Source organism: Lingula anatina, chromosome 6 (genome assembly GCF_051362555.1).
Source record: "Lingula anatina isolate TDL-2025a chromosome 6, LinAna3.0, whole genome shotgun sequence".
NCBI lineage: Eukaryota > Metazoa > Brachiopoda > Lingulata > Lingulida > Lingulidae > Lingula > Lingula anatina.
The window spans coordinates 14,385,112-14,398,571 of NC_141772.1; the positions used below are offsets into that span (position 1 = coordinate 14,385,112).

The window sequence follows — 13,460 nt, forward strand, 5'->3', positions numbered from 1 at the left end:
TGTCACTGCACACACAGTGAATGAATACTAGTACAAGGTCAAATTCACCACGTGACTTTCAGAGTTACCGGATGTTACATTAACTGCTAAATATTCATGAGTGTCTTGTCACACACATATATAAAACTGAACATTTGCTCTAACTGTCCAAGTATTTGCTTCAAAATTTCAAGGTAGCTGCAGATCTACCTTGAGTTTCAACTTGAAGTGAAGTGTTCAGTTGACCGTGGGCAAAATGACTGCATTTATGCAACTTGGTCGTAGGAGGAAGTTGTACCAGCCTCGATGAGACCAGTTGCACAATTTGATTGATTTGTTGCCAGTTTTTTTTTTTTTTTTTTTTTTTTTTTTTTTTTTTTTTTTTTTTTTGTCATCTTTGGACTTAACGGTATTTCCCATGTTGTTAATCTTTTTCATGAGCTGTTCCTTAGTTAGTGATATTCCACTTTTTAATTTGTAAGACGTAATAAACTTCTCACGTGCATCAGGCTTCTCCTGTTTCATACTGGGGATTTGAGATTTATTCAGAAGAACAGGCATCTCCTTAAGCAATGCAACGAAGGTTTTCTGCTTTGCTTCTGACATCTCTGTTCAGGAGTGATCAGTCTGCATGTACCTAGTAGAATAATCCTTTGAACCAGAAAGTTCAAAATTCAATAAGTTTGGTGGTTGACAGTTTGCTGGTCTCTTCACTCTCTGGTAGTTTGGCTTTATTAGGCAGTGGTGGCAGCAGATAAGGGTGAGCTGACTGTGGAGATCGTTTCTCCAGATGAGTGGTCTGGGGTTCCCGTGAGCTGCTTGCCACTGGTTGTGGGTCAGGAATACGCCTAATGCTTCCCCCACCTTCGATGTCCTCAGATGTGATGGTGGATGGTGCGCGTCGTTTTGTGGCTAAACCAATGCTGAATTTCCCCACTTGAATGAGCTCCTAACCATGTTCTAGATAAGTAAAATTTAATGCTTAAAAAGTGAAAGCATATGCTTTGAAGTGTAAGGTAAAGTTTATTCATATGATTTCAAGCTTTGCCTTATGCTCTTGCTAAAATCTTATGAGAACATGCTTTTACTTTTTACTTTTGCTTGGTAGTAAATACTATTTTTTATTCATTCGGCCCATTGGCTTTAAGCAAGGACCATCTTGGGCTTCTAGATACAATATGTAAGCATTTACAATGCTTACATCTCAGACAAGCCAGAAGATGTATTTTCACCATTTTTTTATCTGACTTATCTACACCATTGTAATTGTCACTGTATTCTTTGATTGCAGTGGGTTTTGAGTATGTCACATTAGGCTTCCCACCTTTACTATGCTGCACAATTTGAATGTCACCTAAACTTTTGGCAGTTGACAAGACACCGACTTTTCTCTTTTTTTCACACCAAGACACTGCATACATTCCACCTTTTTGAAACACTTGTGTTTTTCCTTTCGTTGATGATGAACAAATTTGGCGCACTTTTTACAGAGAGTAAACTGTTTGCAGACAGACTATTTACCAATTTCCAGCACAGCACAATTATGATTGCAAAAACAAAAATCCGAGAGGAAATTCCTGTTGCAATCATCGCGATGACGCCATGTTTCAAAAGTGCATGACAAATCTTTTTTACCCGTTTCGCATTATTTTTCACATGAATGATCACAAATGTGATCAAAACCTATATTGCATTCTGTACAGTAGTACATCCTACGCATGAATCCTGTTACTGAAGTTATGACAACATAATGACTCTTATGATGAAATAAAAACAACTCCTTCAAAGCTGGTGGCCCTTTATCAGTGTTCTCAATAATTTTTTTAAAATCCGAGTCCATGGGACTCACATGTTTGACAAAATGTGAGTCCCATGTAAATTTTCCGAGTCCTTCTCTTGAAGAAGAAAAAAAAAATAAGTACCATTTAGAATTGCACAAATGTGTTTATTGAAATACATGTAACAGGTCAAAATTATGTAAAAATATAGCAAAATAAAAATATAACATCTTACAAAACATCTTTTTAAAAATAAAATTCTGCAGACTCATTGTACCAGGACTAGTCTACTAGAGAACGAAACTCAGTAAGTTTCTGTCAAATAAAACCAGTACTTTTCTGTTTTAGAAATATTGACTTTAAAACTACTTTGAATGCTTCCAAGATCATTTACAGTACGGTAATGACTCGATATTTTCAATGGGGAAAAATTACAAATTTTTCAACGATGTAAATTTTATATCATGAAAATATATTTCTGTGTAGCATTTGTGGCTCTTTTTCTGTACAGAATAGAACAAAAAGGCAGCCTGCTTTTCAGTTTTGTAGCTACCATTCAATAGTTATGTTCTGATTTTAAGAAATGTGACTTAAAAAATACAGCATCTGTAAAATTTGCAATTTTTACCCATATTCATTGCCTTCTCTGTCGGATGGCTCGAAACTTGAGTTTAGACTGTGTGTAATCAAATTCAGAAAAATGCGGACCATTTATTGTTATCTTCATAATATTCTGCAGCTGTGCCTCACTAAGTCGGTTCCTACATTTGGACTTATTTAGGTTTTGGGCAGAAAAACCTCTTTCACATGATGCACTGTTGAGGGGGATGCACAGTGCAATTTGTGCCATTGTAGTGAAATCAGGAAAATCCTGATCGTGATTCTGAATGAGATTTTCACAATGGGATGTGAAGGTTAAATGCCTGCATAAGAATGTGTGATGCTTATATGGTACAAAGTCCTGTTGACACCTCTGAGTGTCAATAACATCAGGATGTTGATCATTGGTGTAGTGGTTGATAAGGAATTGAAGTTCATCTCCACCGTATGCTCCAAGATCTGCAGCAGCTTGTGGATATCTCTGTGGGTTGAGTAGCTTGTCCAAAGCTTTCAAACAATCCATAGTGTCTACTGGAAATCTGTCTTCAAGGTTCTCATTCAGAGTAGTGAAGAAAGCATCTGAGAAAACACAAAAATAAAATGAGTTAGTGAACTGTTAGTCTGTTAGAATAAATGAATATATACAAATGATTTAAACCAATATCTGAGTTTGATAGACTGAAACAACTTGTCTTGAGATATTATCTGATCATTATAGTAGTAATAAATTGTACCTTTCACTCTGGCAAAAGTAGCTACTTTGGCTTCAGTTCGGTTTACTGCTGTTTCCCTGTAGTTTCCATTGTCAGTCACCGCTCTATCCATCTGGTTTAGTGTGAGCAGGTAATCAGGATGTTCAGAGAATGTATGTAGTGAACCTCTAACTGTCTCCAAACTTCGGTTAGCAGTGTCAAAATCCAAGCACTCCCGTTGAAAACACTTTGATAGCCTGTATTAATAAAGTAGAATAAATTTCTTTAAACTAGCCTGCATCAATAAAGTAGAATAAATTTCTTTAACTCATTGTCCCCTACCGCCGTCATTTGCCGACAATGTTTTCTTATTTCTATCCCGAGCGTCGTCATTTGACGTCGTAATATTAATAGTACCCATTCCCGACTGCCGTCATATGACGGCATCCAATATGGTGGGCCCCTTGCCTAGCGACTTCATATGACGGCGTGAGAAAGAAACTTTGATAGGTAAGTTTTAAATAGCTCATTTTCTGATTGGTTGTTGCTTTTCTTTTGGCCAATCAAAAGGAGAGTACTATAGAACAAAATGTAAACATTTTGAGGGTTGCGGGAAATCTACACATGGAGGAAATACAGAGTATTTTTGATGAGAGCTCTGGGTCTGAATTTTCGGGATTTGTTAGTGACAGTGAGTCTGACAGCAATAATTTGAGCTATATTTCTTTTGAATAACACTTTACAGACATAGTCTGAAAGTGAATTAGGCAGCATTAGTGAAGATTTTAGAAGAAGTCAGTGGGAAAACGATCTGTGGGAGGTGGACAAGGAGCTTTTCTGTGGTGAACTACCTGGATTCACACATGAACTGACGGGTGACAAAGACGAACTAGACTTTAAAAACTGTTCTTTAATGATGAAATACTGATCAATTTGTTGGAAAATATAAATGCATATGCAACAAACAATGACTCTAAGAGGAAAGAACAACTAAAAGCATGTCTCGGTGTCAGGGTTCATGTAGTATTTTTAAGTTGATGCTTATCTTATCACAACTGCATAATATAGATAATAAATATACTTTTTTGTAATCTGATGCTCATCTTTTAATTATATTTTGTAGAATTTTGTCTTTTTTTGTACCTGTTGATATAATCTAAAGAAGTATTATGATGTATATTTTATATATTTATAAACAGTTGTTGAACTTATATTCATTGTTCAATTTATATAGACCAAATAATTTGGACTTGATCTTCCCCATTCAATAAATAACAATATTTTGAATATGTGCAGTTATAAAGAATTTTATATGATACCAATTTCATGCTTTAAGAACCCTGAAAATTTGGAACAAACAAAACAACAGACCTAGAAAAAGGCCATATTGAATTTCCTCAGGGATATAGGAGAGTGCCGACAGTGGCGCCACCACATGGTGGTGGCCAGATTTGGTGTTAATGGCTGTAGGGGATCGTGCAGCAGTCACTGCAGGGGACAATGAGTTAAACTGGAATCAAAAGTGACAATATGTTATGAAAATTAAAAGTTAAATTGCATTATGAAAAAATATTAGATATACCTGCTGAATAGTGGTAGTATATCTACTAAAAGGCAAGTCAAGGCCAGGAAGAGATAATCATCAACTTTGTTGAGGAGCCCTCTGGCAACAGCATTTCCATTGGCCGCTTCTTCTCCAAGACAAACAACAAGGGGTGACCAGCAGTTCAAGATGGCAACAACAGCCTGTTCCAGGGAGAGCCAGCGAACAGCCAAAGGTTGCTTCAGTGTGAGAAACTGGTCATCTTCCATCAGATCATATACAGCTCGGAGTCTGTTGTATCTTACCGCAGAATTTTGGAAGAACTGGTAGACTGCATTGACTGTTTCTTGGTAGGATTTAATTTGTTCCACTGAAGCCGCAGCTTGACCCACTGCTAAGGCCAGTTTGTGAGCCAGACAATGAATATGTACAAGATATGGATTTCTGCCCTTTAACTGTACTCCCACACCTGTTCGCCGGCCAGTCATCACAGCAGCTCCATCACTACCCAGACCCATGACTTTAGAAGCTGAAATGTTGTATCCTTCCATCCACTGTTCAATTGCAGCCACAATTGTATCAGCTTTCCCATCTGGGACATTCAGGTTGGCAGAGAAAGAAGTTCTGGCTTTTCCACCTACAACAGTCTGGACATAAATAATCAATTTTTTGAAAATTGCAATGTCGCAACTTTCATCCACTTGAATGCCTATGTATTTACTTTTCTCTATGGCATTTTTCATGTCATCCTCAGTAGTATCTGACAGACACTGAACCATTTCATTTACCACTCCAGCTGACGTATAGTGTCCCTTCATTGACTGAAGTAGGCAAAGGTCCGGGTAGAGATTTAGAGCCAAGTTATGAGATACCAAAAAGTACACAGTTTTCATCTGATGACCGAGGTTGTCATCTGTTTTTTGTTCCGCTGTGGATATAGCCCGCTGTAGAGCTGACTGGCCCTTAAGAGTAGAAGCCGCTTGCTTATGTTGTTCGGACTGCACGTGTCGAACAAGTGTAGATCTCTGGTAATCACTGCATCCCGGATCAGTTGTAAAAACGTTACTCTTCTTGGCACGTTTACAAATGGAGCAAAACATAAAGTTGTCCGTGACATAAAGCCAGTCTTTAAAACTGGGATCCTCCAGCCAGGTTTTGTTGAAAGTCCGGATCTTTTTATGTACAGACACAGATGTGTCTGTACATATTGCCATCGCCTGCGTCTGTCGTCGCCGATGCCGATGCCGATGCCGATGCCGATGCCGTCGCCGTGCACTTTCCTTGTAAACACGATAAGTGGAGGGCAGTTTTACTTTTTGGCTGTATATTTACAGAGCTGATGAATATTCATAAAATGCAGGTCTAGTTCAAAAAAAAAGCATGATCAGGCCATTATTGTAGAAGTTATGCTGTTTTTTCACTTTTCAGTATATATGCAACACTGTAAACACATTTCAAGGAAAACCAATAGGCCTGTTGTCATAAAACTCACAGGAGTTATTGATCTTACTAAAATGCAGGTCAAGTTCGAAAATCGGCATGATCGGGCCACTATTTTAGTAGTTATGCTTTTTTTTTCACTTTTCAGCATATTTAAAATTTGATGTTGAATTTGCAGTTTAACATAATGTATTTTTGCATCAGAATTAACAGTAGCCTATTTTATGCATAGTTATTTCCTGTTTTTTGTCTGTACATTTGACAGCTTTGCTGCCTTGTTTTTAGCATGGGACTGCGCCATTTTGAGACATTACAACCACCTGCATTCGGCACACCTCGGTCTTTTTCGTCAGGGATAACCTCGGCCGTAATGAGCGCCATTTTGCGTATTGCGTCATTCGGTAGATGGCGCACTAAGTGACGTGACAGGCCCAGCAAACTGCCAAACACGGTGTGTTTTTGTAAATAATACGCTAGTTTCACCAATCACATCACTCATTCTGTATAATTTCCGTGGTCACTAAGATAATCATCCCTTTCAGTTGTTTTTTTTATCTCTCCCACTAATCACCCGCCTAAACAGGACCGCATTTTTTTCGTCCCTGGGACGAAAGGGTGTTGATTATTTTACGTCCTTTTTAATTTCATTGCGTTTTTTACATATTGGGACGCCGTAAATGAGAACACTGCTTTATGAATTAAATCCATAAAGTGATCTCCAGAAAACAGATATTTGATAATTGCTCAAATATGACTGAAACTTTATAATTTCAGGGACACCACAAGGACCTAATGGTATTCCAGCACTTTTATGCAAGTCTTGGGCCCGCTTTAATTGTCTGCGACAACAGTGATTGATTCATTTGCCAATGGTATTCTTTTTGGACAGTTAAACTTGTTCTTATTCAAGATAGAGCTTGGCTGGAGACTTGGCAAGTCCTTTCTACCCTGCACAGCTTGAAAAAGTCATCTGCATTTTTTCGCAATACCTCATCTAGAAATTGCATTGCATCGGATTTCAAGTACAATGCACATTTCTTCAAAGAGCAGGGGCATAATCAGGCATACGCATGGATGCACTGTGCATACAATTTTTTGGGCCAACTATGATATTCTCCATAAATTTTGATATTATGACAAATATATTTTGTTCCTCAATTTTCTAGTTAACACCGTGTATATTTTGTCTTTTCAACATCCATAGTATATTCATTCATTAAAAGCAACAAAATGTAACTAACATTTTATCTTTCATATGAGGATGAGAGCTGAAGCAATGTACGAAAGATGCCCTTGCGACATCACCCCTTGGGACATCCTGTCTAACAACTTGCCAAACTCTTGGTTGCAAAAAATCTTTCATTGGCCCATTGGACATCCTCCAACCATTGTCCACGGAAGGGATCCCCCTCTCGTTCACACAAATTGTGTAAAATAGAACATGCCATTATAGTGTGTACAACGTTTTTAAGGTTCATGTCTAGTGTTTTTAACCCTATAGCATTTACATTCCTGGACTGTTTGACCTACTTAGGTGTTCACCTTAATTCCAGGAATTAATGCTGAAATCACCCTATGCTAATAAAATGTAAATATCTTCAAAACCTATTGCAGTTAGGATCTTCAAATTTTCAGCAATTATTCGTGAATAGCAGCTTTATCAGGCAAACAAAAAATAATTGACTCGGCAGGCGTGAAAGCCATGCCCTTCTGCCTTCTACCAGCTCTCAAAGTCACTTCTTGCAGATCTTCTAGCTTAAAACCACCAAAACTTGACTCTCTCCATTTCACCAAAACAGGAAATGAACCCCTTTCAAATTATCAATGAACATCAAATCTGCAGTTTTTGGAATTTACTTACTACCTTGGAAGGAATTCTTCTTTTTAGCTTCTTCCTTTCGTTTCCTCTTCATACATTCTTCTTTGTTGGCTGAAAAGAAAGGTAAAAGAAAGGTACACTGTACACACATTTTTCAGACTAAGCAACTTCTCTTTTCAAATATATCACTACAGAGATAGTATAAATAAAGCTGAATTATTATAGGACATGTATACTTAAAATCATCAACCCAAGTCTAAAACACTGTCGTTATCAAGAATGCCTCTCAAAAAAATAATAATAATAATAATAAAATAATAAAATAAAATAAAATAAATCAATTAATAAGTAAATAAAATAAAAAATGTGGATGGCAGGGAAGCATACTAGTGAGTGCATGAGCTCTGTGTTTATGCACAGTCCTAAACACACAAATGGGAGGTGTGCCGACATCATTTTTGTTAGAATAATAGTAAATAATAGTAAAATAACATATTTTCTTGTCCTGACTTTTGGAATCAAACACCTAAAAAAGGGGCCAGATATGTACCCCTCCAATACACACCTTCAATTCTGAAATGAACACTTACTAGATTTATACAGCACCTTGGCTTCATCATCTTGCCCAGCATATGGGACTATGCATAAGGCTCCTTCCCTAATTGAGCCATCTTGTGCTATGCAATGGCCCTCTAATGACGTAACATGGTCTCCTTTGAGGAGACTCTAAACCCCATCCAGCACTAATTGCACCACCACCCATACAACTGAAGTTAATATGTATATATTTATCAAGATATAAAAAAGATAATAAATAAGTCTCGAATAAAAGGAAACATAAGATTAAGGTAAAAGTGACCAAAATTATGAACTTACTGAGCCAAACCAAGCCGAATCTTCATTTGCTGTCCCTCATTGAAGTAGCCTCCTTGAAATGAGCGCTACAGAACGCCGAGTGGTTTGTCACAGCATCTTTTAACTCTAAATCCCATACTCTTGTCAAATTGACAATGTTTTTTCCATTTCTGAGTAACTGCTTTATTTTTGGGTATGTGTGTATCCAAATACTGGCATGTTCATTAGTATTTGAGCACCCACTGACAATTCAATGTCTACCCATGCGTTTCAGATCTGACGACCCGTCTGAGGAGTCACTCAGATGACGTCACAAATATTTTGCTCAACTGACAATGATTGGGGAATATGATATCTCTTTATAGCTAACATTTTTGTTGGCCTCACTGTCTCATTGGCCATTGTCTATAGAGCTCCTGCCATGACTGGGGTGACAACTCCATGAGAATGTTTCAGTACACTTATAGATGCTGCCAGGTTAGGGATGTCTTTCTGAAATGCTATTCCCTTGGTATTGGCTACTTGTCCAAAGGTAAACTGTGAGTTGAAGCGAAAAGGGGGTATGTTGAGAGACACTTTTTTTACTCTAAACTGGCTGCCTTTGTCAGTCATTACACTCACTCCTAAAAGGTGCAGTATTCCAAGTAATCAAGTGATTTCTGTAGCAGAAGTGTAGCTACTCAACAAAGATGAAATAAATGATATAGCACCGTTTGTGGCAATACCAATGAGAGCTTTAAATGTGTTATGGCTCTTGTAATTTGAGTATGTTTTGCTGCTTAAAACAAGGGATGAAGGGATTTGTATTCTCATTTCAGTACAACCGAAACGCATGGCCTAATATATATATAATACATTTTAATATTAATATATTGAGATAAAAACACTTCTTAAAATAAGAACATCGCAATTTGTATCGCATCGCAATTGGTATCGTATTTATTTTCAGGCACCATCATAGTCAGTTATCTTTCTCGCACTGTAATTTTGGTAGCTACACATGCTGCATGTAACATAAAATCTTATAAAGGTACATAAATTGATATAACACATCGTTTAAACTCAAGAAATCACCCTCTTCTTCAGAAAATGACTCATTCCCCTCTGAGCAAGGAATAAACGCTTGAAAGTTCCGACTGCACAATTTTAGTATTAATGGTAATCTTCACAAAGCTTTCATGCTTCATAGCATCACAGTCCTCTGTTTGCTTGATTCATTGCAGCAATGCAGCTTCTCGAGCAATCTGCAGTTCTTGTTGTATACATTGCCTCCTGGCATTGTTGTATTATTTCCAAACGCTCTTTGCATTAGTGTTCATTTTTTCCTCCACCCTCAGAAGAACCTGTCATGTTTTTGTTTTTGTTCATTCTTTCTTCTTTGGTATATAATCTTTCCATAGGATTATGCAAAACCTCTGGGGCCCGCTTGCCTTAACTTTCATGTCCACAATTTCTTTCATGTCCACAGGTTGCGGAGCTGCTTGTACCCGAGCTGCGTTGTGTATGTTCTTGTTGTTGTAGATTGTATGTCTTGACTACATGTCTTGTTCTTGCATGTATGGGGCGTACTGTAGGTATGGTATCTGTTGAGTATTGCTGGTGTAACTTGAATAATTGGGTGGTGGTAACATATAAGTGTAGCCTTCTGATGAATAGGCTAGGTTGCATTCTTGTTTTTCACTGCAGTGTGTCATTTTACGATCTTGAACCAGTATTCAGCAGAGGAGTTTGTATCATGGTGGTGATTGTCCATTAGGAGCCCCGACCAAAAGGGTGCAATACTCAGGGAGCCGCCATGTTTTTTCAGATATTCTCTGATGCACTTGGCAGGATTTGGCAATGCCAACAGGAATGCACTGCACATTCTCCTTTTTGTTTTTGTTTTGTACCACTTCCACTTCATGGCAGCAGATATTCTCTGTTACGCCTGGCAGAATTTTGCAATGCCAACAGGAATGCACTGCACATTCTCCTCTTTGCTTTTGTTCTGTACCACTTCCACTTCATGGCAGCAGATATTCTCTGATACACCTGGCAGTAGAAAGTTTGTACGATTATTACTTTTGGTACTTTTCCTTTAAATAATGCTTTTACACATCCTTTTCTATGCATCAGCTTGACCTTTTCTATTGTTGACATCTGCGGTACAACCATACTGCAAGCAACGTCCATAATATCTTGTGGAATATCTTCAGCGCAATTTATCCTACAATGGAAGAGGAGTAGAAACACTAGTAATAATAATGCACAACTTAATGCACAATCTGCAGTTAGGTGTATACACTCTGATGCTAGAGATCTAGCATTGAAAAAGAGTCATCTGCACATGTGCGTGCACCATTTCCGCTCCCAGGCTTAGAGGCCACTACAAATTCTAAAATGTCCCCCCTGGCCTCTCTTAAGGATTCCCAGATGAAATTCATTTGTGATATTTCATTCCATTGTCTGCAATTTTAAAATCATACATATTGACATAAACGCAGTACAGTTCTAATTTAGTTAATTGCTAAATGGAGAAAGAAAAGTTAGCAACCCTAACAGGTGGCAGTGAGAATCCTATCCAAAAACCTTCAGAAGTGAGTCGGCCTCCTCTGCTGACACACTTGATATCATTTGGTAACTCTCCAGTGCCTTTTTTGGATCACCACTGCCACCTCAAGCACCAGTAACACCTCGCATATCTCTACAGTTGCAGTTGAGCTCTAAACTCATCCACAGCCCTCTGTTCTTCAGGAGTCGGTTTCCCAATTCCCCCTGTTTACTCGGTGTCCGTTGGAGCCTGGTGTCCAGAGCTTGACGTCCCCACACCAACCACCACCACCACCACCACCACCAACCACCACCACCACAGTGTAGTTAGTGGAGGTTAAAATCAATTGAAACTGAAACTTTTCAAAATTTGAAAAAAAAAATCCTCTTTAATTTCAACCTTGCATTGATTATGACAATCATGTTAGTGTTCCAAAAAATACATAGTTATAACACCAGCTGGTGCCAATGCAATATGTTTTGATGTTCACCAACAGCATGCACATGGTATTGTTAGGAAAGGTTAAGTTTTCAATTCATATATATTATTTATTATTGTTATTATTGGGGGAGGGGTCTAACTGCCTCATTTGTCTTTTTCTAATTATTTATTACTATTTTTATTATTTTTTTAAATTACATTTTTGATCAACATTTGTTGCTGGTTTTGGTACCAAGCATTGTCTCTTTGCCTTAAAATGATGTGCCATGATTTTCTTTGTATGTATTTTAAATCATGTACATAAAAGCTAATGAGATAAGATATTAATGAAGACACTCACTTAGTTTAATCGCTGCTATTCTTGTTTGTTAAAACTTTCTTAATTACTATGATAAAGTTTATAGATTAAAATATTTTGAGATTGTTTTTTTTTATGCAGTGTTAGTCGTAGACAAAATGCAATATAAGCCATACTGTCTTGTTGAACAGCTAGTTAATTTTTCAGGTTATAGAAATATGTTGATCATCTCATACGTATTCTACGTATAGCTAATTCAGACCTGTAGCCAGCAATTTCAAAAGGGGGTTATTTTTCTGAAAAAGTGGACCTTTGACCATGAAGCCTCTGTGTACCTAGATAGAATTTTACCGGCAAAGAGGGAGGTTGTTTTAACCCCCCACCGGCTTGGGGCCTGTTATTAATTAGTAAATATTTATAAAAATATTAAAACTCATACTGGTTGTGATTAGTTCACTGCTGGAGGCAAACTAATCCCTGCATTGTCCCACTCAGGTCTCACTATCTAAGAAAAGTCATCTGTAAATGTAGTGTACAGTACAAGTACATATAACAAATTATCTGGATTGGTGCTCAATTTTGTAACTTGTTGTGGAGGAGAAAATATTGAAGAGAACTATGATAAACTTCTTGTCTCATTGAATTTCTTTTATAAAGCTTTTTAGCTGCTTGCATAAAGTTTGTCAGAGAAGTCTGTTAAGTACTTGTTTAATTTGACTTGAAATACAGTCCTTAAGGATTAATTTATTCTAAGAAGTATTTACATAGTTTAAAATTATCTAAGCTGCAAGTAAATATTGCAATATTCAGGCAAAATATCCTTAATCATTTGAAATAATTTTGTGACAATCCTTGTAATAATAGATATTTTGATGTTACTGTCTTCATTTAGTATGTTGAAAAAAATGAAGATATTGGATCAGTGCAAAAAAAAAAGCTGAAATAGAAAGTTATTTCATATGCAGCATTGTTTTCTATATTGAAATTGTTGACATTTTAAAAAGACCTTATTTTTAGTGGTAAAAACAAGAATTGAAGGCACTTAGGTTCTCCGTTTGTATTTTCATTTTGTTGCATAAGGCCTTCAGATTATGAACAAATATTTTTTGTCATATATATATATATATATATATATATATATATATATATATATATATATATATATATATTTTTTTTTTTTTTTTTTTTTTTCCATGTGGTTTTGCTCATTTAAAATAAAAATCTGACCTTGAAATTGATTGATAAAGGTAAATAAAATTTATCAAAAATAATCTGTGATTGTTTTGTATTAGAAGTTAATGAGTAACTACAACTGGGTTATTAGACTGGGACAAGATAACAAGAAGTATGTTATACAGATTTGACCAGATTAAAGATGTGGTCAGACAATTCTACTTCAGAGCGGAATTTGGGACCAAGTTGTGTTATCCAGATCGTTAAGATAATTTACCAGGAATTTGAATGTCTGCAGCACAATTTGGTTGA

General features: G+C 36.9%; 3 protein-coding genes across 3 annotated transcripts in view; 1 reads left to right on the plus strand and 2 right to left on the minus strand.

Moving 5' to 3' along the window:
* Window positions 1-13,246, plus strand: part of LOC106164952 (protein Cryzl2) — a 31,406-nt gene extending 18,160 nt beyond the window's left edge. The window contains exon 10 of the mRNA XM_087016265.1: window positions 6,807-13,246. The gene's annotated coding sequence lies outside the window, so the exon portion shown is untranslated. The remainder of the gene's footprint in view (window positions 1-6,806) is intronic.
* Window positions 1,788-3,330, minus strand: LOC147761216 (uncharacterized protein C17orf113-like). The gene is made up of 2 exons (XM_087016267.1): window positions 3,092-3,330; window positions 1,788-2,936 (listed from the first exon to the last, which is right to left on the minus strand). Exons 1-2 carry the CDS (start codon window positions 3,180-3,182, stop codon window positions 2,392-2,394), a joined length of 636 nt encoding a protein of 211 aa, XP_086872393.1. The 5' UTR covers window positions 3,183-3,330; the 3' UTR covers window positions 1,788-2,391.
* Window positions 4,622-5,692, minus strand: LOC147761217 (zinc finger protein 862-like). Its single transcript, XM_087015224.1, has one exon. The coding sequence runs from the start codon at window positions 5,690-5,692 to the stop codon at window positions 4,622-4,624; it is 1,071 nt and encodes a 356-aa protein (XP_086871350.1).
* Window positions 13,247-13,460: the final 214 nt, after the last annotated feature.

Excerpts from the sequence above, each read along its gene's own strand:
- LOC147761216 (XM_087016267.1), bottom strand. The coding sequence starts at position 3,182 with ATGGATAGAGCGGTGACTGACAATGGAAACTACAGGGAAACAGCAGTA. Across the intron at positions 2,937-3,091 it reads TACTTTTGCCAGAGTGAAAG|ATGCTTTCTTCACTACTCTG; the intron begins GTACAATTTATT and ends GTGTTTTCTCAG.
- LOC147761217 (XM_087015224.1), bottom strand. The coding sequence starts at position 5,692 with ATGTTTTGCTCCATTTGTAAACGTGCCAAGAAGAGTAACGTTTTTACA.